The sequence below is a fragment of the Pelophylax lessonae genome, assembly GCF_965119305.1.
Source record: "Pelophylax lessonae genome assembly, chromosome: 3".
Classification (NCBI taxonomy): Eukaryota; Metazoa; Chordata; class Amphibia; order Anura; family Ranidae; genus Pelophylax; species Pelophylax lessonae.
Genome location: NC_138770.1, coordinates 509,838,487 through 509,864,284, shown reverse-complemented (window position 1 = coordinate 509,864,284; position 25,798 = coordinate 509,838,487). Strand labels below are relative to the sequence as shown.

General features: G+C 43.1%; 2 protein-coding genes across 2 annotated transcripts; both read right to left on the bottom strand.

The window, feature by feature from the left end:
* Nucleotides 1-1,677: 1,677 nt before the first annotated feature.
* LOC309550605 (uncharacterized protein) lies at nt 1,678-21,091 on the bottom strand (the record flags this gene model as incomplete). The annotated part of the gene is made up of 3 exons (XM_082250948.1): nt 20,590-21,091; nt 19,601-20,112; nt 1,678-2,316 (listed from the first exon to the last, which is right to left on the bottom strand). Exons 1-3 carry the CDS (start codon nt 20,978-20,980, stop codon nt 1,678-1,680), a joined length of 1,542 nt encoding a protein of 513 aa, XP_082107074.1. The 5' UTR covers nt 20,981-21,091.
* A 1,546-nt stretch (nt 21,092-22,637) lies between these two features.
* LOC309551230 (uncharacterized protein) lies at nt 22,638-24,499 on the bottom strand (the record flags this gene model as incomplete). The annotated part of the gene is made up of 2 exons (XM_082251735.1): nt 22,638-22,671; nt 23,070-24,499. 2 exons carry the CDS (start codon nt 24,497-24,499, stop codon nt 22,638-22,640), a joined length of 1,464 nt encoding a protein of 487 aa, XP_082107861.1.
* Nucleotides 24,500-25,798: the final 1,299 nt, after the last annotated feature.

Sequence of the window (25,798 nt, the reverse complement as noted above, 5' to 3'; positions counted from 1 at the left end):
AGGAACTAACTGTTAGCTACATTAGCAAGGTGTGAAACCATACAGTGCTAATGTACATAGTATAAAGTGCATTACCATGGGGAAGGAAGAGGTATAAGGAGCTGTTTGTGTCAACAGGTCGAATTGGTTAGGAGTCACAGACACCAGTGCAAAGAGAACAGAATTTTGCACGGTGTACTTTCATAGTAGTATACAGTGGCGGCTGGTGCTCAAAATTTTTGGGGGGCACAAACAAAAAAAAGTAATAGGCATTGCTTTGCGGCAAAAAACGCTGTAAAAAATTGCGTAACTTTGAGGTCGCATAAGTGTGAAAGGGGCCTTCAGTAATTAAGGTATAGTGTGCTCCCTTTCAATGCAGAGTGACCAGCGTGCCGCCTTTCAATGCACAGTGACCAGCGTGCCCCCTTTCAATGCACAGTGACCAGCGTGCTCCTTCTTAAAACACTGACCAGTGTGCCCCCTTCAATGCAGAGACCAGCATACATGCCCCCTTCAATGCAGAGACCAGCGTACATGCCCCCTTCAATGCAGTGACCAGTGTACATGCCCCCTTCAATGCAGAGACCAGCGTACATGCCCCCTTCAATGAAGAGACCAGCGTACATGCCCCCTTCAATGCAGTGACCAGCGTACATGCCCCCTTCAATGCAGTGACCAGCGTACATGCCCCCTTCAATGTAGTGACCAGCGTACATGCCCCCTTCAATGTAGTGACCAGCTTACATGCCCCCTTCAATGTAGTAACCAGCGTACATGCCCCCTTAATGCAGTGACCAGTGTACATGCCCCCTTCAATGTAGTGACCAGCATACATGCCCCCTTCAATGTAGTGACCAGCGTACATGCCCCCTTCAATGCAGTGATCAGCATACATGCCCCCTTCAATGTAGTGACAGTGTACATGCCCCCTACAATGTAGTGACCAGCATACATGCCCCCTTCAATGTAGTGACCAGCGTACATGCCCCCTTCAATGCAGTGACCAGCGTACATGCCTCCTTCAGTGCAGTGACCAGCATACATGCCCCCATTCAATGTAGTGACCAGCATACATGCCCCCTTCAATGTAGTGACCAGCGTACATTCCCCCTTCAATGTAGTGACCAGCGTACATGCCCCCTTCAATGTAGTGACCAGCGTACATGCCCCCTTCAATGTAGTGACCAGCATACATGCCCCCTTCAATGTAGTGACCAGCATACATGCCCCCTTCAATGCAGAGACCAGCGTGCGTGCCCCCTTCAATCCAGTGCACTTACCTGGATCATCATCAGCAGCAGAAGCAGCATCGGCGGCGGCGCGGCTTCTCCTCAGTCCCCCGGCGCGTCTCCTCGGGTCCTCCCACTCCCGCTTCCGCTTCCTCCTCGGCCAATGGCATGGGGTTTGCCTTGAGGCCAATCAGGAATCAGGTATTAGACCATCTCCCTGATTGGCCGGGAGGAGGATCTGTGTGACAATAGCGAATTTTCATTCGCTATTGTCACACAATGGGTGGAGTCAGGGTGCACTGCTCTGCGCCCCGGGTCCACCCTTTGCATAGCCCTATTAGAGCCTAAAGCTCTAATCAGGTGATGCAAAAAAAAAGCCCCATTGAACTCCTGCGTCCCCAACACACCGGCCGCCACTGCTAAGGGCAAGCAGGTTACACACAACAATGCACAGGGTAGGTATTAAGTATTAGTTAGTTTCTGATGAACTTGACCAAACAAAATATTCCAGATATTTTTGTCGCAAATCCCGCTCACTTCTGGAGGCCAAGCCAGAACGGGCTACCTCAATGGGCGTCATAGGATCAACAGCCCTATGTCCTTCAGCCTCTACACTAGACCCTGGCATGGCAGGGTCACTGTCAATTGGCAGAGAGGTGACATATCTTTCTGCATGCCTGCGTAAAAAATTATGAAGGATGCAGCAGCAGAGGACAATGTGATTGATCTTATATAATGCCAGATTAATAGAGGTCAGAAACAGTCTAAATAGATTGGACATAATTCCAAAAGGATTTTCAACCACTCTTCTGGCACGGGAGAGACGATAATTGAAGATCCTTTGCTCGGGGGTGAGGTTTTGCAGAGGAAATGGCTTGAGAATATGTTTCCCAAGAGCAAAGGCTTCATCTGCCACAAAAACAAAATTAAGGCCCTCAAAAGTTTGGTCACAGGAAGGCAAGTTTAGAGTGCCATTTTGTAGCCGCCGAGCAAACTCTGTTTGATCGATGACTCCGCCATCAGAGTTTCGCCCATTCTTGCCAATGTACAAAAAAATAAACTCATAGTTTGCATTGACAATGGCAAGCATTACAATGCTGAAAAAACCCTTATAATTAAAATAATAAGAGCCAGAGTTAGGTGGTGGGATGATGCGGACGTGCTTGCCATCGATAGCTCCCCCACAGTTTGGAAAATCCCATTGCTCCTGAAACTGGGCAGCAACTTCCTGTCACTGCTCTGGGTTGGTCGGAAACTGTAGGAAAAAAAAAATAGTGCTTGTGCACATCACATTATTACACACACATTTGGCACACAAATGCTTATGCAACATAAAGATAAGAACAAAATGAAGGGAATGTGTAGCATTTTTTTGTAGCACATCTACATACATTTAAAACTCGCCTCCTAATGTCATAATATTCTAAGTCACCAGCTACAGTATTTTTATATGCTGACTTTTATATTTAGCATGGGTGGGTAGAACTATACTTTTAAACATTATTAAGGCCTTGTGCACACTGGACGTTTTTACAGCAGAAAAGAAACATACACTAAAAAAAGGGAGAATGGATTCTGGGAACGTCAGAAAATGACACATATAAAAAATACTGTTAACAGGCTATGCGTTGATAGACACATAGAAGAGGATGCTGGGGTGGTTACTGGCTAATTGTAAAAATGCTTAAAGTAAAAAAGAGCATTAGAACAATGTGCATGAGGCCAGAGGGCAATTACAAAATAAAGAAATATGTAATTTGATGTACATCAAAAATAAACAAAATTATGTTGACATGACAAACACATAGAATGTAATTGAAAATCAATAAACATACCTTGATTTAGTCCTTCTGCAACACTTTAATGATAGCAGAGCACGTCTCAGCGATGATGACTCCAAGAGCTTGGGGGGAGATACCAGTGGTAAACTTGAGATCCTGCAAGCTTCTCCCTGTTGCAAGATACTTCAATGTTGCAATTAGCCTTTGCTCAGGAGTAATTGCAACCCACATACATGTATCCTGCTTACGAATATATAGGGGGACACCAAGGCGAGAAGACGGTTAAAACTGGGATCCGTCATTCTCAGATAATTCCTGAAGTCATCAGGATTATTTTCTTGGAGCTCCCGCAGCAAGGACATGTGGGAAAATTGCTCATGGTTGAGCAACCAATTTTTGGACCAGGAGCTCCTCCTTTTCTTGCCAAGAACTCGGCTTAGATCAATTACTCCCTCCCCAACAACAGCAAGAGTAGCATCATCGGTCATCATATTTGGTCATCTAACAATGTCTCGTTTATTGCGAAATGTCGTTAACCAAACAAATGCTACCGAAATCAGCAAAAGATGCCCAGAAGGGTCACGTCCACAAACTGACTTTCACTTTTATAATGTAGTACGTAGATACTTATTCTTTTGTCGGACGACAAAATTCTGGCAGTCTAGAACTGTCACAGGGTAATGTGGCAGAGCCTGACGTAAGAGGAGTGGCTTACCGGGTAACTGGCGTGGCACAGGTTCACCAGAGGCTCGGAGTCTAAGTGTTAGCCGGTTTTCACCAGGGCCCCAGATGGTGGGGATGGATTTGGCTGCTTGCTAACACCAGGTCGCGGTCCCCCGGATTCCCTGGTGGAGCCAGGATCAGGTCCAGGACCAATAGCCGGTAGCGGATAAACAGATCAGGATCAGGCAGGAGAATAGTCAGGAAAAGCCAAGGTCAAGGCGGGCAGCAGGTAATCAGAATCCAAAGACAAGCTGGGTCAGGTAAACAGCAACAGCAGAATACAAACAGACACAGGAAACAGGAGAGCTGAAGATAACACAGCAACTTCCTGTAGTGACAGCTGTGTTTAAATAGGCCAATTTGGTAGCCTCGAGCTATACTGAGGTAGCCTCTAACTATTCCAAGGTAGCCTCTGACTATTCCAAGGTAGCCTCGAACTACTGCAAGGTAGCATCGAACTACTGCAAGGTAGCCTTGAGCTATTGTAAGGTAGCCTCCAGCTATTCAAGGTGCCTCTTTGTACACGCAAGCGCATAGGCATTCGCTGGTCGGCGGCGCCAGTGCGCCTGCACAGGGTATTGATTCCCTGACAAGAACACATTCCAACATCATGGACACGCACTCTCGACAAAAGACGGACGATCGGTCGGCCGAAATTCTTAGCGTGTGTACGGGGCTTTAGAACCACTGCTATCTAGGGGGGCATTAGAATGCTTTACCCCCACTTTATGTCCTGCTGACATTTTACAAGACCAGATTTGAGTAGAACTGTCTAACTGCAACACAGACAGAAAATAGACAAATACTGTCTTTAGTAGATAATTCAGCTTCTTCAGCTTCTAACTTCAGCTTGTTTAATTAGGCTTTGACAATAAAAACCTGGAACCTGATTGATTTCTATGCATAGCTGCACCAGATTTAGCAGTTTTAGTAAATCAACCCCAGTTTGTGTACATTCTAGCACTGGCTTCGTTGTCATAGTATAGTTTGTGATAACCCCTGGCCAGCCAGTATTAGAGGATGAAAAACTGCTTGGCATGGCCTGCCAATTTGGAATGCGTTTTATATATATGTATATATATATATATATATATATATATATATATATATATATATCATAATTCTTGAAAAATGTTGGCTAGTAAGATGACACCAAATGTTTACGGATACAAACAAGATAAAATTAAAAGTTAAAGCATTGCAAGATGATAAGCTCAGGGTTAAAAATGTAGGTGTGAAATGTAAGCTTAGATTAAAAGTGTACATGGAAAACATGTAATATTAACCACTTACCGCAAAGTGACGTAGGGGTACGTCGGGTAACTTTGCTGGGTTATACCGGGATGATGCCTCGATCATTACCCAGGTGAGCCGGAGGGGACTCCCCCCCCCTTCCGCCGTCTTCTGTGACTTTTAACGGGACCCCCGTCCCACCGGGAGACCCGAGCACCCAGCCGGCACGTCCGCCGGCTGGATGGAGAATCCGATGACGTAACCCGGAGGTGGCGTCCATGACGTCACTTCTGGGTTACTGTGCTGCAAAAGGCGGCAAATTTAAAAAACGGCTGTATGCAAAAACGCCGGTTGCATACATGAAAGTGTAGTGGAGGGGTCTAGGGTCTTTTAGACCCTCGATCCCTCCAACAAGAGTACCTGTCACTGCATATTGGTGTCACAAGGGATGTTTACATTGCTTGTGACAGCAATAAAAGTGATCAGATTTTTTTTTTTTTTAAACCTGTAATAAAGTTAGAAAAAAATAAAAATAAATAGTAAAAAAAAAATTTTTAGCCGCCGCCATCACCGTTAGCTCGCGCACAAAAAAAACATATACGGAAGTAGAGCCGCAAATGAAATCGCTGTTCAAACCACACATGTGAGGAATCGCCGCGATCGCCAGAGCGTGAGCAATAATTTAAAAAAAAGAGCTACACTCTAACTTTAAACTGGTAACCGTTAAAAAATGTAAAACGTCGCCTATTGAGAGTTCTATTGACCGCAGTTTGTCGCCATTCCACGGGTGTGCGCAATTTTAAACCGTAACATGTTGGGTATCTATTTACTCGGCATGACATCATCTTTCACAATATACAAAAAAATGGGCTAACTTTACTGTTTAGTATTTTTTAAATGCAGTGAAATGTGATTTTTCAAAATTTTTCAAAAAAAATGTCGTTTTAAAGACCGCTGCGCAAATACCGCGTGACAAAAAATATTGCATTGACCGCCATTTGATTCTTCAGAGTCTTTGCTAAAATAATATATATAATGTTTGGGGGTTCTAAGAAGTTTTCTAGGAAAAAATACTGATTTTAACTTGTAAACAAAAAGCGTCCGAAATAGGGCTGGGGATTAATTGGTTAATATATAATCCATAAACTGAAGGGCTGATTTTATAAAACTTAAGAGTGCAAAATCTGGTGCAGCTCTGCATAGAAAACAATCTGCTCCTATGTTTTTTTTCTGGTCAAAGCCTAATTTAACCACTTGTCGACCGTACGGCGGCAGTCTGGCTCTCCTAGGCAAAGTCCCGTACATGTACAGCACTCACCTGGGAGAAGCTAGGGGGCGTGACAGGCGGCTCCATTCGCGATCTACCCCCCTGACAGCGAAGGACAGATGGCTGATGTAAACACAGCTGTCTGTACTTCTCCCTGAAGTTATCACAGATGTCATGTGATCCTGCTATATAGGATCGCATGTCTCTGCGATAACTTCACAAGCCACGCCCCCCACAGTTAGAATCACGCCCCTAGGGTCCCATTTAATCCCTTGATCACCCATACTGTTAACCCCTTCACTGCCAGTGTCATTTTTACAGTAACAGTGCATATTTTTAGCACTGATTACTGTAGTAATGTCACTGGTACCCCCAAAGGTGTCAAAAATGTCAGTTAGGGGTCCAATCTGTCCGCCGCAATGTCACGGTCCAGCAAAAAATCACAGATCGCTGACATTACTAGTAAAAAAAACAAAAAAAAAAACAATATAAATGACATAAATCTTTCCCGTAGTTAGTAAACACAATAACTTTTGCACAAACCAATCAAAATACGCTTATTGCAATTTTTTTTTACCAAAAATATGTAGCAGAAAACAAATTGGCCTAAAATGTTAAAAAATTTAGATTTTTACATTTTTTTTGAGAATTTCATGTAAAAGAATGAAAAATATTGGTATTTTTTCAAAATTGGCGCTCTTTTTTTTGTTTATAGCGCAAAAAATAAAAATTGCACTGGGTGATCAAATACCACCAAAAGAAAGCTCTGTTTGTGGGAAAAAAAGGACATCAATTTAGTTTGGGTACAGCACGACCGCACAATTGTCCATTAAATTCACACAGTGCCGAATTGCAAAATAGGGCCTGGTCATGGAGCAGCCAAATCCTCCGGTCTTAAAGTGGTTAACAAGCTGAAGTTAGAACCTGATTGGCTACCATGCACAGTTGCACCAGATTTTGCACTCTCCAATTTTAGTAAACCAACCCCACTGTGTGTATAGTCACACATCACACATTACACATGTTACTTGTTCCCTCACTACTAGTTATTACATAAGGTTATGCCTGGTTAAGCTGCTGTCCACAGATGCCAACAAAGTCTTTAAAGTGTAAGTTCACCTTAACAGAAAATCTCCAGCGCTGACAGGAAGGTCTAGGCGGGTTCTGATTGGTCAGTGCCGTCCATGTGACGATCCAATTAGAATGCCTCCTATCTGTACACCCTGAAGGGTACATATAGGAGACTTCAGCCCTGGAGATTTCAAATCCCCAAAGTGCTTAATCCACGACCTGATGTCTCACAGCGGGAGATTGTGGGACTACAATATAGCGGGACAGGGAGGATGGGGAGGGGGTCCAGTGTAAGTTCACCTTACAGATTTTCTGTAAAAGGTAAACTTACCCTTTAAATAAAAATGTGCTTTAGCTATAAAAAGATGACAAAATCATTTATAATTGCTACTATCTCTCTCTCCCTCTCACTCTGTCTTTTTAACTAAAATATACAATCTATTTACAAAAACAAATGAAACAATAATAAAGCAATTTTCACAGTAAGTTGTATACATACCATACATACAAAGGCAAAGATCAAGGAGACATCAAGTAAATTCAATGCAAAATCCACCCCTGCAATGAGGTAACTTTGACAAGGGCACCTCAAGAAGTGTGTCTCCCCTGACCACCTGTCACATCCAACTACTGTACATAAACCATATTGAAGTAATTGAATGAAATGAAGTAACAAGATTTTTCGTAAATCTCTATCACAAGTGTTTGTCACATAGGTAATCAATTTATTTATTTCAGAAGCCCAGTCTGTTTTTAAATGTGGTATAGTTGAAGCTTTTCAGGCTGCATTCACATCTGGGCATTTTAAAATTCAAAATGCCCAGGTGTGAATGCAGCCTGAAGACTATCACCCTACATGCCAAAAACAGGGACCTGGAGATTGCAAGGGTTGTGTATGAATTAGATAAGGTGATCTAAAGTATCCCAGGATAGACGTTAAAGCAGTGTTGCAAGGATACACCTTGAATATGCAATAAATCATAAATTACCCCAGTATCTCACTAGCTAAGGGCATTCATGAAATTTCATTGATGAGAGCCACATGTAACACAGCTTAAATAAAGAGAATCATGCATCCCTATCCTTTGTAAGATACAATAAACCCTATGAAATGTAAAAAAATTGTGTCAAGCTGTGAGTAAGGGATAGAGACATTTAGGTTAACAGTTGCAAGACTTCCTCCCATATCTCCTCTGATAGGTTGCCCAGCAGAGTGTCCCTCTACAAAACAAAGGGAAGGACACAATGTATAGTAAGTAGACACATACGTGGGATTTTAAACCTTTGACAAGATGTGAGAAAATTCAAACAGCTGGAATGATTACAATTACTATCCCATAAAGATGCTGAAGAATAGCCCCAGATGCCTTCCACATTTTAGGTTCTTGGAGTTTAGCTAGTCTGTCAAGGAAGCATTTAGACAAATAGATGTTAGTCTCATAATTTGCTCCATGCGCAGTAGTTGCTTACTAACTTCCCCATACCTTTGCCATTAGTAAGAATGTGGGGTCACAAGGGTCATGTTTATGGCATTAGGCATTCAAAGTAATGACATTTAGTGGGTTCTGATCATGAAAAAGCACCTAAATATTTTGTTTGAATAAATCTGAGCTCCCATCCATAAAGAGGCTGCATTTGGGAGGCTAAAAAGTACATCTGGGTATTCAGAACGGACAGACCCCCCAAGTCTTTAGGATATTGTATAATCTCTAATCAAATACCTTTGTTGCCTTCTTCTCTAAAGTTAGTCTCAAAAGAGACCATTATTCTGTTTACCAAATTTTTCTGCCACCAATGTGTAGCAGTATTTCCAGCATCAGTGCTGGATATTGGTCTGTCATGGTTACCGTTAACACCAACAGCACATTTAAGCTCATTGCCCAAGTGTAAATACTAAGACAATGACCAGTCCAGCATCTTTGGTTTTTAGTTTATTTTAGGAACTTGGATGGGAGAAGGGAATGAGTGGGATACTCCTCTGGCTCAACTAGTTACAAGAATGGGACACTTGAGAAAAAATGCCTTCTAGCGCTGACTTGACGCTGGCTAAATGCCGACCAATGCTTACTGATGCTTGTGAACACTGGCTTGCTGTCACTGAACTGAAACTGACTTCTGACACTACTGTTAGCTCAAAAGTCCTTTTTCACTGCTTCCTCCAGTCCTCCCTGACTGAGGTAGCCACTTGCAATTACTGCTGTAACACTTAACACTTTACACTTCAGGGCCCACCGCTGGCACCCCCTTTACTCTTCAGGGTTAACTCTGGAACCCCCTTTACTGTCACCGCTGCCTGGCTAGCTAGCTCCTGGATCCCTCTTCTCGGCAGACCCCAGGGGCAGTTTGCAGTACTCACGACTCAGAATGCTTTCTTGAAACTTGTCCCTCAACAGCTCTGCTGGTCCTCAGCACACTGGATCCTTCTCTGCAGCTCAGCTCAGCCCTGTATACCCTCAGGCAAACCACCTGGGATACCCGATTCCTCTTGACAGGAGGAGAAACAGCCATCACCTACCTTCTGGGACTCTGCTTCTCACCAAATACAATCTGACATGTGTGCCCCACAGACTTATACCCCCTCCTAGACTGCTGTGCAGCAGAATCTGCCCTTCTAGGATGGATACAAGCCCTAATGTGCTATTGGCCAGGTTTCCTCCACTGCCCAATGAGAGCCCTCATTGGGATACAGTGCTGTTAAGCAGGCAAGGCCCCACTATAATTTACCTAACACCTACCTTGGAGGGTGCTACAAATGTAAGGCGGTATATACTTTCTCAACTAAGTTTCAGCTTTTTTGTGGAAGTGAATCTGGCAGCTATTAGACCACCATGTTACTTTTACAGACCCCTGAACATAGTATGTCTAGGCTCCACTGGTACAGGCATGGTGAGTGTTACTGGTTAGAATGGAGAGAACTTAGTGAACATCCATTTTCTGATCCAATTACATCAATTCCAGGTTTTCCTGGCTACTCTGGCTGGGATAAGCACAATCTGTGCTCCATTAGATTCAATGGAGTGTAGGGGAGATATCAGGGGTCTACCAGTTGTCTTACTAAAAGAGAACCAGTCACTTTAAATATTCTATCATATAGAGACTATTGGTCTTTTATGTGATACCAATAAAGTAAAAGTGGAGCTTCAGTCAGGTTCTAAAAAAGTCAGCAACTACAAAAATGTAGCTATTGACTTTAATAAACAGATACTTACCTGTTCAGAGTTCCAACGGCGTCTAAACCTGGGCCAGTTCGTTGGTGTTTTTGCTGGCATGTTTAGTGTGGGAAGCCAACTGTGACTCCTTGCAGCTTCACAGCCAGCTTCCCACTGCATATCCACAAGCTGAACTGTGCCCTTTGAATGGTCCCACAGCCTCCTGGAACCTGTGACATGTCCTAGAAGGTTGTGGGCATGGAGGCCTAGGCAATCCGAGTGGAAGTGGAATGAAGTACCTGCCAAAACTAGGTACCCACCCCCCCCCCCCCACCGCACAAAAAAAAAAGATTCCAAATATGGAAGATGAGGTTGGAGGAGGAGGAAGAGTGGAACCTCTCACTTTACGTAAATCAAAAGTAACAAAAAAAAAAAGTATTCAAAATACTATGCTTAAAGCCCCACCATGTACACACACATACTGTACATACCTATACACTTGTGTCTGGTGAGGTGATTTATGAAAATGACGTTTGTGCTACAAATGTTAGATATTGCCATGCATGGCAAAGTGATAGCAATAGTTCTATTGGTTAACCACTTGCCGACCAGCCGCCGTAGTTTTACTGCAGCAGGTCAGCTTTGTACGTTGCTTCATGTAGCAGATAGTGGGAGCGTGTGTGGGCTGCCGGAGGGGGAGCCAATCAGTGGGTCCGGCGGACGCTATATCTGGTGGGCACCCACAATCCATCCTCATGGAGACAGAACGGCGGTCTGCCAATGTAAACAAGGCAGACCGCTGTTCTGTCAGTGATGAACACAGGGATCCTGTGTTCATCCAGTGAGTAAATCCCCCCACACAGTTAGAAAGCATCCCCTAGGCTCACATTTATCCCTTCGATCGCCCCTGGTGTTAACCCCTTCCCTGCCAGTGTCATTAATACAATAACAGTGCATATTTTTAGCACTGATTACTGTAGTAATGTTACTGGTCCCCTCAAAAGTATCAGTTAGATGTCCGATCTGTCCGCAATAATGTCACAGTCCCGCTAAAAATCACTGATCGCTGCCATTACTAGTAAGAAAAAAATAAAATAAAATAAAAATTACATACATTTTTCTCCTTGTTTGTAGACGCAATATATTTTGCGCAAACCAATCAATATACACTTATTGAGATATTTTGTTTTTACCAAAAAATATGTATCAGAATACATATTGGTCTAAATTGATGAAAAAAAATTATTTTTTATTTTTTTTTATTGGGAATGTTTTATAGCAGAAAGTAAAACATATTGGGTTTTTTCAGGATTGTTTTTTCTTGTCTTTTTTTTTTTTATAGTGCAAAAAATAAAAACTGCAGAAGTGATTAAATACCACTAAAAGAAAGCTCTATTTGTGGGAAAAAAAGAAGATCAATTTTTTTTGGGTACAGCGTCGCACGACCGCACAATTGTCAGTTAAAATTATGCAGTGGCTTGATCATTAAGGGGGTAAAACATTCTGTTCCTTAAAGAGGTTGTAAACCTCAGGGGAAATAAAAAAAAACCTGGAAGACAAAAGGCATAATGAGCTAGTATGCATCGCATACTAGCTCATTATGAAATTCTTACCTTAGAACGAAGCCCCGCAGTGCCGCCCAATCACTGGTAACACGGCCGCACATGTTCAGCCGTCTTACTTCCAGGTTTGCGCCATCCAGCCATCTGATTGGCCAGAGCCACGATGACGTCACTCACGATGCGTTCACGGCTTTGGCTGCATGTAATGTAAATACAGTATCTCCTAAACGGTGCAGGTTTAGGAGATATTTACATTACCTATAGGTAGGCCTTATTATAAGCTTAAAAGCAAAAAGCAGGGGTGCTTCAATGGCAACCCCTGCAGGTGGTTGTAAAGCAAGGCTCAACGCAGGTTAATGAAATGCAAAAGACAATTTTATTGAAATAGACCGATTGACAAACATTAAACAGTCGCTAAAAAATCCACAGAACCAGTGAAAAAATACCCGTGGACTTGTTAAGGCTGGTAAAACCACATTCATAACTCACATACACACTTGAAAGGGCCCAACTCCAAGCACCCTACTCCTCTAAATGTGACTGTCCCTCAGACATCCTAAAAAAGTATTGATGCATACGTGACGCGTCACCACGCGTTGGGCCAACCCTCCGCCTCACGCCATCTCTCTGATGGCTGCCACCTATCACTTCGTACAACAGGACATGACATACTAGCGACGCGACATGGCAGACAGCACGGCAAACATTGAAGCAGATCCTGGGTGACCCCATTTGTTTCACAGTTTGTAGCAGTGTTACATGGACATTTTCACCACAGCCGGTGACATGAAATCTGGAAGCTGAAGTAGGAGGGTAAGAAGTTATCTAGGCCTGGCTGGCCATTACCCTATGGACGTTGTTCCTAATACTCTGCTAACCTTCCCTACCCCATGGTGAAGCTGTTAATATCGGACTATGCTAACACTGTTTTCAAGACATTGGTGCCTATAAGTGTGATGCTGCCTTAGTCATCTGACTATATCTGACTACTCAATACACTGTCTGAAGGAGAGTGGACCCTGACTGGATCTCACAAGAGGGTTTTGAAAGCATTTTGTCTCAAACGCTCTGTCTGCTTCTTCACTTAAAGGTGACGCTGCCAATCCTGATCACTGTTGAGACTATTACAGGATATTTTTGTCCCTAAGCCTGCCGTTGTCCTAGTCATTGACTTCATTTGACCCCATAGTATACTTTGTGGAGGAAAGTGGATAGAAACTGGACAATACTGGGAGTGTTCTAAGATCACAGGGTCCTGAGCTTGATTGCCATCTCCAGTGATAGCCCTCACTCATCTTTTGGGACATTTTATGAATGATGAAAGAGAGTGGACTCCATCTGGACTGTACAACGCCATTTATAGACTACTAAGGCCTTAATACTCCTCGCCTGCATACAGTCTGATATAGCTCATGGACAGGGTTAATAGAGGAGTCCAGGTCTTTATGAACACACCTTGTTTGTCCAACTACACATATATACATATATGTACTTTCTTTAATGGGAGGTTAACTGCTATTATCCTATTGTCCAGCCAACATTATTCACCTGATAAGTATGTCCTCTAGTGTCTGGGTAGTATAGTCGGAGAGTCACATGGCCACCAGCTTTGACTGTCCCACGTCTATTCAGTTTTACTTGCCAAGAGTTTATACACGTATGCAGCAATACTTTTTTAGGATGTCTGAGGGACAGTCACATTTAGAGGAGTAGGGTGCTTGGAGTTGGGCCCTTTCAAGTGTGTATGTGAGTGTATGTGGTTTTACCAGCCTTAACAAGTCCACGGGTATTTTTTTACTGGTTGCTGTGGATTTTTTAGCAACTGCTTAATGTTTGTCAATCGGTCTATTTCAATAAAATTGTCTTTTGCATTTTATTAACCTGAGTTGAGCCTTGGTTTACAACCACCTGTAGGGGTTACCATTAAGGCACCCCATTTTTTTTGCTTTGTGTCCAATTTTTGTTTGTTTAGGCTCCCCGGTCGATACTTGACCGTATGGTATGTAGACTATTAGAAAGTGCTGCTCCCTAAAAACATAGGGTTGCACAGTGTTTTTCTATGTATCCCTAGATACTGTTTTTATGTTTTACTGTCACTTATTATAAGCTTACCTATAGGTACAAACCCTACCTGGGTGTTTACAACCACTTTAGGTTGTTTACTTTAAACTGATGACCTGTAAAGGCTTTTAAAGCGCTGCCTATGGACAATTTTTAGTACTGAAGTTTGCAATTATTGAGCACAATTTTAAGGATTGACATGTTGGGTATCTATATATTTAATAAACCATTTCGTTAATATCTTGTGAGATAGTAACACTGCAACTACGACCATTTTTTCTCCCTGAGTCCCTGATTCAAGAAAATATATAAAGTTTGGAGATTTTTACTGATCTGGTTCATTATGTGCATTCTAACACACATGCAAAAAAAATGTTAAAACAGTAAAATGCCCCCCCCCCCCACTCGGCCCCTGGCGTACCCACTTAAGAGCTATACCTTGGTTTTGGTTGAGACCCCTTCTGTGTGGGGGTCCATCCACGCAGCGTGGCCTCGGCCTCACCTACAGTCTGAGCGTACCCTCATTGCATCCCAGACGGTACGTCGGGTCGATCCCATATATGTATTGCATTTGTTACATGTTGTTTGTATGTTATATACAGCAGTTTTGTATACAGCAGTTTTGCATCTTAATGTGCCTTGTTTTATCTAGGCATGTACCTACTATTTTCACTGCATATTGCTGTACCATGTTTCTTTTGCCTTCAATAAAAACCGTTTAAAAAAGAAAACAGTAAAATGCAAAAGCGTGCGGATGCCCAAAAACCCATACCAGAACCTTATCCAAGCATGCAGCATGAAACCCCCCACCCTTCTGAACCATACCATTCCACATGCCCTCAACATGGGGGTGTACCAGTTGATGAGGACAAGGGCTTCTTCCCAACAGCCAACCCTAGCCTAGTATTTGTGGGGGTCTATGGGCTTGGGGCTCATTGGAAGTTGGAAGCACTCCTTAACAATATGGGGCACCCAGATACTGGCTTTCCCTATGTTTTTTTCACAAAAAAATATGTAAAGTGTAAATAGGTGCACAAACAATAAAATCAATAGGACTGCTTGCCATTTCTTATCAGAGCAAGGACTTGTAAAATACTGTGTTTGTGCGCCAATTTACTGTGACTATTTACTTGCTACAATGAATTACGTGTGTCCTCATAATTCATACAAAGCATAGTGCTGTAGGGTCTCACATATATGGAGAACACACAAGATTTATTGTAACAAGTGGAGCAGTAATCTTACACAGAGGGAGCGCCCTCAAAAGGAGCTAATGAGTGAAATATCTCTGGTGACTGAAATCTGTGGGAGCGAGTTTGATCACTAGTTTGAGATCCATTCCTTCTGGTAAGAGGCATGCGTATATGTGGGGAAGGCACTTTGCTGAAGCACCTCTACCGTAAATCCCTCTTTAATTTTAAGAGCACGAGTTATTGGATGTTATTGATTTTTTTTCACTGTGGACTGCATGTGGTTATTTTGATTTTCTTAATTTTCCATTTTTTATTTTTTTCACTTTAAATGTATTATATTTTTATGGTTTGATATTTAGATCAATTCATGTTGTTATGAGTATATAACAAAAAACTGGTTGCGCACTTATATTTACATACATGTACAATTAGATTGCATAGTGTATGGTGAGCTTTACAGAACCCAGGACATACTTCCCCCTGTTTTCAATACTACAGCCCTATCCACATGGGCTGTTATCTCATCGCTGAGCTCCTGCATACTCTGCCAAATAACAATCTGTAGCTGTTTGTTAAGGGCTCTTTCACACGGGCGATCCAATCAGATCCGCCTGTCAGTTTTTTAGGCGGATCTGATTGGATCCTCCATGCAGCTCTATGGGGCAGCGGATGTCAGCGGAGACACCTCCGCTGACACCCGCTGCCATCCGTATCCGATCCTGTCCGTGAAATCTGGACAGATGGAAACCCTATTTTTCCATCCGTTCAGGGATCGGATCGGATGAGAGCGGACAGGCGGTCCGCTCTCATCTGATCCCCCATAGAGAGCAGCGGGAGCTGTGAAACCTCCCTCTCCACACTGCAAGTGGAGACGGAACTGTCATCCGCCGGCTCAGCCGGGATCGGTGGATAGATCCCGACTGAGCAGCACAGATCCGCCTACGGAGGCGGATCGTGTGAAAGAGCCCTAAGTGGGAAAGATATTCACTGATTGTATAGGAAAAACATGCACCTGATTAGGGGTGAGGTGATATCCTGGAGTAGGAGGGTAGAGGTTGCAGAGTGTGTACTAATGAGGTCAGCTGGTATCCCAAGGTCTGTCCAGCAAGTAATAGAGAAGTTTTTTTAATACAGCCAGCTGGACACCAAGGTAAGGGGTGTGAATATAAGGCCCTTTCACACATACAGACCGTTTGTCCGTTTTTCATCCATCTGTTGACGGAAGAAAAACGGACATCAATGGATTCATATGGAAAAACGGATGACAACGGATGATCATCCATTTACATCCGTCTTCATCCGTTTCCGTCAATATCCGTTTATTTGATGAAAGCCCTATTTTTCTTCTGTTAAAAAAAAGGGATCAGATGAAAATCGGATGTAAATGGACAATTGGCCAGTTTTTCATCCATTTTTGCATTGGTAGTGGATGTAAAAAAACAGATGAGAAAACGGATAAAAAACGGACGAAAAACAGACAAAAAACGGATGAAAAATTGGATGAAAAATGGATGAAAAACTGATACATTTTGACGTGACTGAACTGATGTACTGAACGGACTGTATGTGTGAAAGGGGCCTTAATCGAAAGCTTTTTTTATTTCTACAAAAGAAGTACACTAATAGTATATTTGTACATAGGGGAGCTGGGATTTAGAAAAGAAAAGCTGATCTTATCCTTTAAATTGTAATTTTTCATATACCCAAGCAAGAAAACAGAACTGATTTGTTGAGCAGTTTGTACTCAATTTAGATTCGATGATCTATCAGAGGGAGAGAGCACCCAGATTTAATCTTGATCAAAACATAACAGTGTTTTCCTGACGCCAACATGGCAGCATACACATGTAGCCTGATCGCACGGCTGATGTTGTTCAAACTGTTGTTTGTTACTAAAGTTCTGCAAAGACAGTGACTTTGAATTATGGGAGATGTAGTTCCGGGAGGGACCAGGACCATAGACTGCTATGAAAGGAGACTCTTCTCTCAGGGAGCAATGTGACTCGCGGAGCCTGCTGGGAATGTCTTTATAAAGGGGGGCGGGATCCAATTTCGCTCTCTTGCAGAGAAGCAGGCTGGAGGCCTAGTGACGGACACTGGAGCTGAGGCGGGTGGTGTGTGTGCGCGGAGGAGACTTGGTAGTGTGACCGAGCGGAAGGTCGTTTGACAGGCTGAGGGAGTCGCTGAGCAGAGCGGGACCTAGTTGCAGCGGAAAGCAGAGTTTCCGGTTTGGGTGAGAGATATCCAGTATCTACATCTACATCAATCGCAGACCTAGACTGAGTCAGGGCAGGTGTTCTGTCTCAGCATCGATTGTACCTGTGACCCTCTTGTAGACCTCCAGTCTGTAAGTGTGTGCAGCAGGTTGAATGATGGCTTTAACAGATAGTTTACTCAATGAATAAAGACTCCAGAGGTGTTCTCCAATGCTTCTTTATGCTTCAAGTTAGCAAAGACATAAACATAGAGGCTTTTCCATAGGTAAATTTACAATGAAGTTACACAGCTTCCACAGTCTGCAGTCTCCTCATAACAACTAAACAAAATGGTAGATACAGCAGGAAAATGGAGATGGGAGAAACCATTTAGCCAGAAACAGCAGGGGTGCAAGGAAGATACCAATAACATAGCATAACATAACATGTAATAACAACTGCTAGACAGTTAAAGCTGCGTGGCAGCACACTCCCCGCCTGGTATCGTGAGATACCACTACACAATGGTTTTCCATAAACATACAATTAACATTGCATACAGTAGAATGTTATGTAGCCCTCTCCTCTAAGCTAACTATGCTAGAGGTCTAAGTGACTCCTACACATAACACTGAATCAGAATTTTTTGGAAGCAGGCATAATTAGGACTGTCTCAGTGACTGGTCTCAGGAAGGTTTTTGGGCTCCCGTCCTTTACAATCCTGACTTCCACACTTCGGACCTTTCCATCATCACTAGCAATGGCCTTTGAAATAACTCCAACTGGCCACTGGATCCGATTGGTTTGCTTTTCTTTTAGAAGAACCAGGTCCCCTTCCTTTAAGTTAGGCTTCTGGGTTTGCCACTTTTTACGTCCTTGAAGAAGTGTGAGGTATTCCCTCCTCCATCTGTCCCAGAAACAATCTGCAAGGTATTGAGCATATCTCCATTGACGTTTATATATGTCCTTTTCATCAAAGATGCTCTTTGGCGCTGGGATCTGTCCAATTTTCCGGCTCAATAATGCAGCTGGAGTTAAAACAGTTGGACATTCTGGGTCTGTGGATACAGCTGTCAGCGGTCTTGAGTTGATTATTGCTGCGACCTCAGCAAGGAATGTAGTAAGTACTTCATGGGTAAGGCGTGAAGAACTCACATCAAGCAACATAGAATCCAGTATGCGCCTTGCCATCCCAATCATACGTTCCCATGCTCCGCCCATGTGTGAAGCGTGTGGTGGGTTGAATTTCCACATGCAGCCTAGATCACTCAAATAATTTCCAACTTGGTGTCGGTCGATCTGTAACTCTTTGCAAGCACCAATGAAGTTAGTTCCACAATCTGATCCCAACATCTTCACGGGACCTCTTAGAGCAAGAAATCTCCTTAGAGCATTGATAAAGCTCGAAGTATCCATTGACTCGATTACTTCGATATGCACAGCTCTTACAGTTAAGCAAGTGAACATTACAGCCCATCTTTTGCTGTTGACTTGACCACCACGACTTCTTCTAGCCGTTACTGTCCATGGTCCAAACACATCCATTCCGACATATGCAAAGGGTGTATCTTCACTCAGTCTGTCTGCAGGTAGGTCAGCCATCTGTTGAAACTGCTGTCTACCCCGTAACTTCTGACATTTAACACAGTTGTGAATGATCGTGGCTATTTGTCTTTTTCCTCCAACTATCCAGAACCCTGCAATTCTGACTGCACCTTCAGTGTAGTGTCTTCCTTGATGTTTGACTCTCTCATGGTAATGCTGTATAATCAATGTTCCCAAATGGTGGTTTCTTGGTATTATCAAGGGGTTCTGTTCCTTCCCTGGCAGGTTTGACCTTTTCAGTCGTCCACCGACTCGAAGCATGCCCTCGTTGTCGATCACTGGGTTCAGTGTGAATAGTGGGCTACATTTTGGGACTGGTCCATTGCCTCTTAAGCACTTAATCTCTTCCACAAAGACTTCTTCTTGCACACGACGTATGATGAACAGCTCAGCCCTCTCATACTCTAATGCATTGGGTGACTCCTTACAAGTGTGCCATCCATGGCAAGAAGATGTCTGATTCGATTTGCGGAAAATCTGTGCAATATGAATCAATCTTGTTATAGTCTTCACCAACCGTTTCCAAGAGGAGAAACGTTCAAAACGTCTTACCTCCAAATTTCTTCTTGAGCAGATGTTGGAACTCAATGCTACAACTTCAGGCCGGATTTCCGGGTCAGTATCTGGATCCTCCAGGTGGAAATCGATATCTTCTTCTGAGTTTGTAGAAGACTGGTCCATTAAAAACTTGGGTCCTGAAAACCAGATGGTTTGTGTGAGGACAACTGCTGGCACTGACCTAGTAGCAATGTCTGCGGGATTCAAACCAGTCGGGACATAGTTCCATTGTTCAGGTCTACTGTTTTTCCTTATTCGTTCTACTCTGTTGGCCACATACACATAGAACCTTCTCACATTGTTGCATATATAACCAAGCACTACCTTGCTGTCAGTGTAGTACTTAATCTGATCGATTTCAATATCCATTTCATTTTGCAGGAATTCTGCGACTTCAACAGCTAGAGTCGCACCACACAATTCTAATCTTGGAATAGTGTGAGCAGGTTTTGGAGCTAACTTGGCTCTTCCTAGTAGAAACCCGACATGGGGTCTCCCGGACGGATCTATGATCTTGAGATAAGCCACAGCCGCTATGGCTTCGGTAGATGCATCACAAAAGATGTGAATCTCTTTCCTCAGACTTCTTGAAACTGAAGTGGGTGAATAGCAGCGTGGGATATTAAGTTCTTCCAGTACCTTCAAGGAGTTTCTCCAGTTCTCCCATTTAGGCAGTAGGTCTACTGGCAGAGGGGCATCCCAATCTGTCACTCTCTCAGTAAGCTGACGAAGTATGGATCTCCCTTGGACGGTAACTGGAGTCACAAAGCCTAGGGGATCGTAAAGGCTGTTAACAGTTGACAAGACTGCACGTCTGGTGAATGGCTTCTTAGCGTCAGAGACCTGAAAGGTGAATGTGTCTGAAGTTACATTCCAGAGAAGACCGAGACTTCTTTGCATGGGCAGGGAATCTACTCCCAAGTCCAAATTCTTCAAATCCTTAGCGTGATCTTCTGGATTGAAAGCCCTCAATTCTTCGCTGCTATTAGATGCGATTTTATGAAGTCTCAAGTTAGCAGTCAACAGGAGCTGTTGGGTCCTTTTTATCAAATTGACGGCTTCTTCAGGTGTTGAGAAGGATTTCAGGCCATCGTCTACATAAAAATCTCTCTCAACGAATTGCCTGGTGTCAGATCCGAATTCCTTTTCACCTTCCTGCGCTGTTTTTCTCAGTCCATAAGTCGCCACGGCAGGAGATGGACTATTTCCAAAGACATGGACTCTCATGCGATAATCTATCACCTGATCATTAATGTCATTTTTGCGGTGCCACAAGAACCTGAGATAATTTCTGTGTTCCTCTTTGACTATGAAACAGTGGAACATCTGTTGGACGTCAGCTGTCACGGCAATTGGTTCCTTCCTGAACCGCATCAACACTCCTATAAGGTTGTTCGTTAGATTTGGACCAGTTAGAAGAACGTTATTTAAAGAGGTTCCCTGGAACTGAGCGCTTGAGTCAAAGACTATTCTGATTTGCCCCGGTTTACGAGGATGATAGACTCCAAAGGACGGAAGGTACCAGCATTCTTCACCTTTCTTAAGGTCTGGTGCTGGCTCAGCATGATGGTTATCTAAAATTTTCTGCATGAATGCTAGAAAGTGCTCTTGCATCTCAGGTTTGTTACGGAGAGCTTTCTTAAGTGCAGCAAATCTGGTTAAAGCTTGTTCTCGATTGTTAGGGAGAGTAAGCCTTGGTACTCGGAAGGGTAATGGAGCTACCCAACTGTTGGAATTGTCCTTGAAGAACTCTTCATCCATAATCTTGATGAACTCCTTGTCTTCGACTGAAGGGGCAATCTTGTTGTCATCACGAGTAGTTTGGTACACTGAATCACCAAAGTCCTTTTGAGAAGTGAGCTTGCAGTTAATGCTTTGGAGTGCTTGATATGGAACTTCGTTTTTGAAATCAAGTCTTTCCTTCACATAGTAGTGCAATGGACATTTCATCAATCGATAGGTAACATTAGTTTTGTAGGAAGCTACATCCAAGAGCTTGTGAGATTGGTCTAAACAGACTTCTCCTATTATCACCCATCCAAGATCAAGTTTCTGGGCCTGAGGAGCATCATCTGGACCGTTACATAACTCTCTTATTTTATGAACTCTAGGAATGTCTCTCCCTAGTAGAATCAAAATCTTAACATCCTTGTTAAGTGGTGGAATGTAGTTAGCAATGTGGCTCAAATGAGGGTGATGACGTGCAACCTCTGGTGTGGGGATTTCTTCTCTGTTGTTCGGTAGCTGATCACATTCGATTAGAGTTGAAAGAGGAAACTCTGTGTCCTCATATTCTGATGCAACTATGAAGCCATGGGCTCTTGTTCCAGAAGTATTGACCTTTCCTGCACATGTCTGCAAGGTATAAGACCAGGTCTCTCCTTGAATGTTGAATAGGTCAAAGAATTCTGTACTGGCCAATGAGCGATTGCTCTGATCATCGAGTATGGCATACATTTTTATGGAATTTTGTGGACATCCTTCAGGAAAAACTCTTACAAGACATATCTTGCTACAAGACTTGCTATGAAGCCCTTCTCCACATACCTCTGTACACCTTGTGGTTACGGGGTCGGCATATTGCTCAGTTCTCTCCCCGCCATCACCTGATGTAGTCTTGGGGTTGCTGCCGGGTGAAGGTTTCCTTTTGAACAGGTCTGAATGAAGAGCGTCCACATGTTTGGCACTGTTGCAGAGAGAACATCTGATGGCGATCTTACAGTCTCTAGCTAAATGATCGGAGGATGCACAACACTTAAAACAGATATTATGCTCTTTGAGAAATTAATTGCGTTCTTCAATAGGCTTGTCCTTAAATGCACGACATTTGGAGAGAGAGTGTGGCGCATTATGAATAGGACACTGTTGATTAAGATTGCTAGCTTTAATGTCTGTAGCTAAGACGTTGGATGCTATTGCAGTCTTCCTCACGGCAATAGGATGCCTTAAATCCTTGAATTTACTGTTGGTGGCAATACCCCTTGAAGTACTTAAAGGAATGGTGGTTGTATCTGGATAGAAGAAGCTTGGGTCATTCTTGGATCTTGCAACCTTCCGCACGAACTCTGAAAAATAAGAAAAGGGAGGGAAGGAAACACAATGCTCATACTTATACTTTGATCCTACACTAGTCCACTTTCCCTGAAGATGACTAGGCAACTTTGCTACAATAGGATTTACGCCCTGAGCAGTGTCTAAATAGCTAAGACCTGGTAAACTAGGATCTAACTTAGCAATTTCAAGTTCATGAAGGAGGTCACCTAACTCTCTAAGCTTATGATTGTCCTTAACAGAGATTTTAGGAAAGTCGTTTAGTCTCTGGAATAAGGCAGATTCAATGACTTCGGGGCTCCCATAGTCTTCTTCTAGACGTTCCCAGGCAGCATCAAGGCCTGCTTTAAAGTTATAAATGTAGACAGATTTAAGTCTCTTTACTTGTTCTGAAGATTGACGCCCCAACCACTTTATTAGTAAGTCAAGTTCTGCTTGAGGTTCAATGTCCAAGTTCTTGGTTACCGCCTTAAATGTAGATCTCCAACTCCTGTAGTTTTCTGGGCGGTCATCAAATCCAGACAGTCCAGTTGTAATCAACTCTCGTCGAATCATATACTTGCTGAACTCTGCAATGTCAGTGCTTTCAGTTTTTATAGCCACAGGGTCTACTGATGGTGCGCCGTCTTGGACCATGGTTGGTATCTGATGTTGGCTGGTAGGTAGAGAGAAAGGTGTTGCAGATGGGTTTAATTTAGGTAAGGGTCTGTCGACTGAAGGTCTCTGAGCATTTGAAGTCAAAGAGAGCTGTATCAAAGGGGGTATAGAGTTAATTCTGTAGTCTTCTGCTGTGCCCTTGTAATCTCTATGCACATAGGGTTGTGGTGGCACATGAGCTGCGTAGGTTGATTCACTTGATTTTGTGACGTGCGGTAGTTGTGGAGGGTCTCTGTTAGTAGGTGCGTCTAGTTGACCAGCTTGCTTTGGCGACACATTGCCTTCTGATCCACTTGCTGGATGATTATGAGAAGAATCTCCAACTGTAGGTGGGACTGTATTGTCGTGGTTCTGAGTTAGGACAAACTGTAGGGTCCTTTCAACAGGGTCTTGACAAGCAGCTAAGCTGGTACAAGCTGCTCCTTCTTCTTCCAATAGGGCTTGTTCCAAGACAGATAACTCTGCTAAAGCTACTTCCTTTTCTCTATTCTTCTGAAGAATTTCTAGCTGAGCCTCTGTTTCTGCTTGTATTCTTGCTTCCTTGCATTTAGCTTCTGCCTTGAAGGCTGCTTCTTTTTCAGAGCAGGCGGCTTGAACCTGGGCTACTGCAACCTTTTGGCGAGCTTTGAGTATTTGGTCGCTCAGTATTGACCTTATAGAGCAGGACCGCAATGACTTAGAAGAAGATTTATGATATGAGCGGGCAGACCTAGAAGATTTTCCTGAGTGTCTGGAAGAAGCAGAGTTGCAGGATGTAGTCTCATGTATCCGTGCCAATCTCCCTTCTATCTGTGCCTTTGCTTCAAGATATGTGCTATGCCTCTGCTGGTCAGTAGAAGTAAAGTCCTTTAATTCCAATGCAGCTTCCTCTATGTTGGAATGTGACAATAGAGAATAGTACTTCTCAGAAAGTCTTTTATAATTCTCAAATGCCTTCTTAACCCTTGAGAGAGCAGTGTTCAATTGCTCAGAATTGTTGCTAGTTTCATTAGTGGCTGTTATACAACTTAAAGTCTTTTCCCATAATGCAGTCAAGTTACTAGATGTTTCTTCCTTACTTGCTTCATAAACCTCCCTTGCCTTCAAGGATGGATGAGGTGCTCTGACAGGACGAGCAGAATGAAGTAAGGAGTCTGCTTTATCTTGACTAAATGCAGGTAATTCTGTGAGATCTCTGTCAGACATAATAAGTACTGTATTTCTGGTGTCTTGTTAGAAATCTGCCAGAGCTCAGCTCTTTAAGTAGTGACTTCTGTTATTAAGCAGGCTGGGCTGAGGTATGTTTTTGTTACAATAGTGGCTAGTGCCTGAACTAGTTCAAACTGGATCACCTCAGAAGGCTGTAACAGTAATGAAGCATTCAGTAGGTGGCTGGTTTCATATGCAGAGTAATGCTTCTGGTGACACACAGGTGTGGTACTTACGTTTCTGAAGCTGCAGAGTCTTGGAAATTTACTTTCTGAAGCTGCAGAGATACCTGTGTGATGAAACAACTGGAAATTTACTTCAAGTACTTCTTGGAAATGTACTCTGAAGCTGTGTATTCCTGGAAATTTACTTTTCTTAAGCTGCAGAGATACCTGTGATGGATTCTTCATGGAAATGTACTCTCTGAAGCTGTGTACACCATGTAAATTTACTGTTCTGTCTCAGCATCGATTGTACCTGTGACCCTCTTGTAGACCTCCAGTCTGTAAGTGTGTGCAGCAGGTTGAATGATGGCTTTAACAGATAGTTTACTCAATGAATAAAGACTCCAGAGGTGTTCTCCAATGCTTCTTTATGCTTCAAGTTAGCAAAGACATAAACATAGAGGCTTTTCCATAGGTAAATTTACAATGAAGTTACACAGCTTCCACACTCTGCAGTCTCCTCATAACAACTAAACAAAATGGTAGATACAGCAGGAAAATGGAGATGGGAGAAACCATTTAGCCAGAAACAGCAGGGGTGCAAGGAAGATACCAATAACATAGCATAACATAACATGTAATAACAACTGCTAGACAGTTAAAGCTGCGTGGCAGCACAGCAGGACTGCCAAACTGTTTTAATAAGAAGGCCATATTGAGTTATAGAAATACCACTGGACACTGCAGTTACATATAGTGCGAGGTGGGTGAACTAGGCCTTAAGCCCTCTGTCCAGTCATAGGCTGTTAGCCAGTAAAGAAGCATCCAGGTCTCTTTTACGTTCATCTCTGTGGATTACAATTATTGAGTACTTTGGGGATTACAGTTCATCATCATCTATATTTGGATTACAATTACTTTCCTCTGATTGATTGAGGATTCCTTGCCAGTGAAGACTAGTGAGGCCTCACTCTCCAGGAGACTCTTGCAATTCAGTATAAAGGGGGCCCCCGCTAGTACACAGCGTGCACTCTGATAACTGAGCTAATATTGTTATACTGTTTATTCTATGTTATTTACTAAGCATAGTCAATCTTAATTTGCGGTCACTCTCTATATAATATAAAAGATG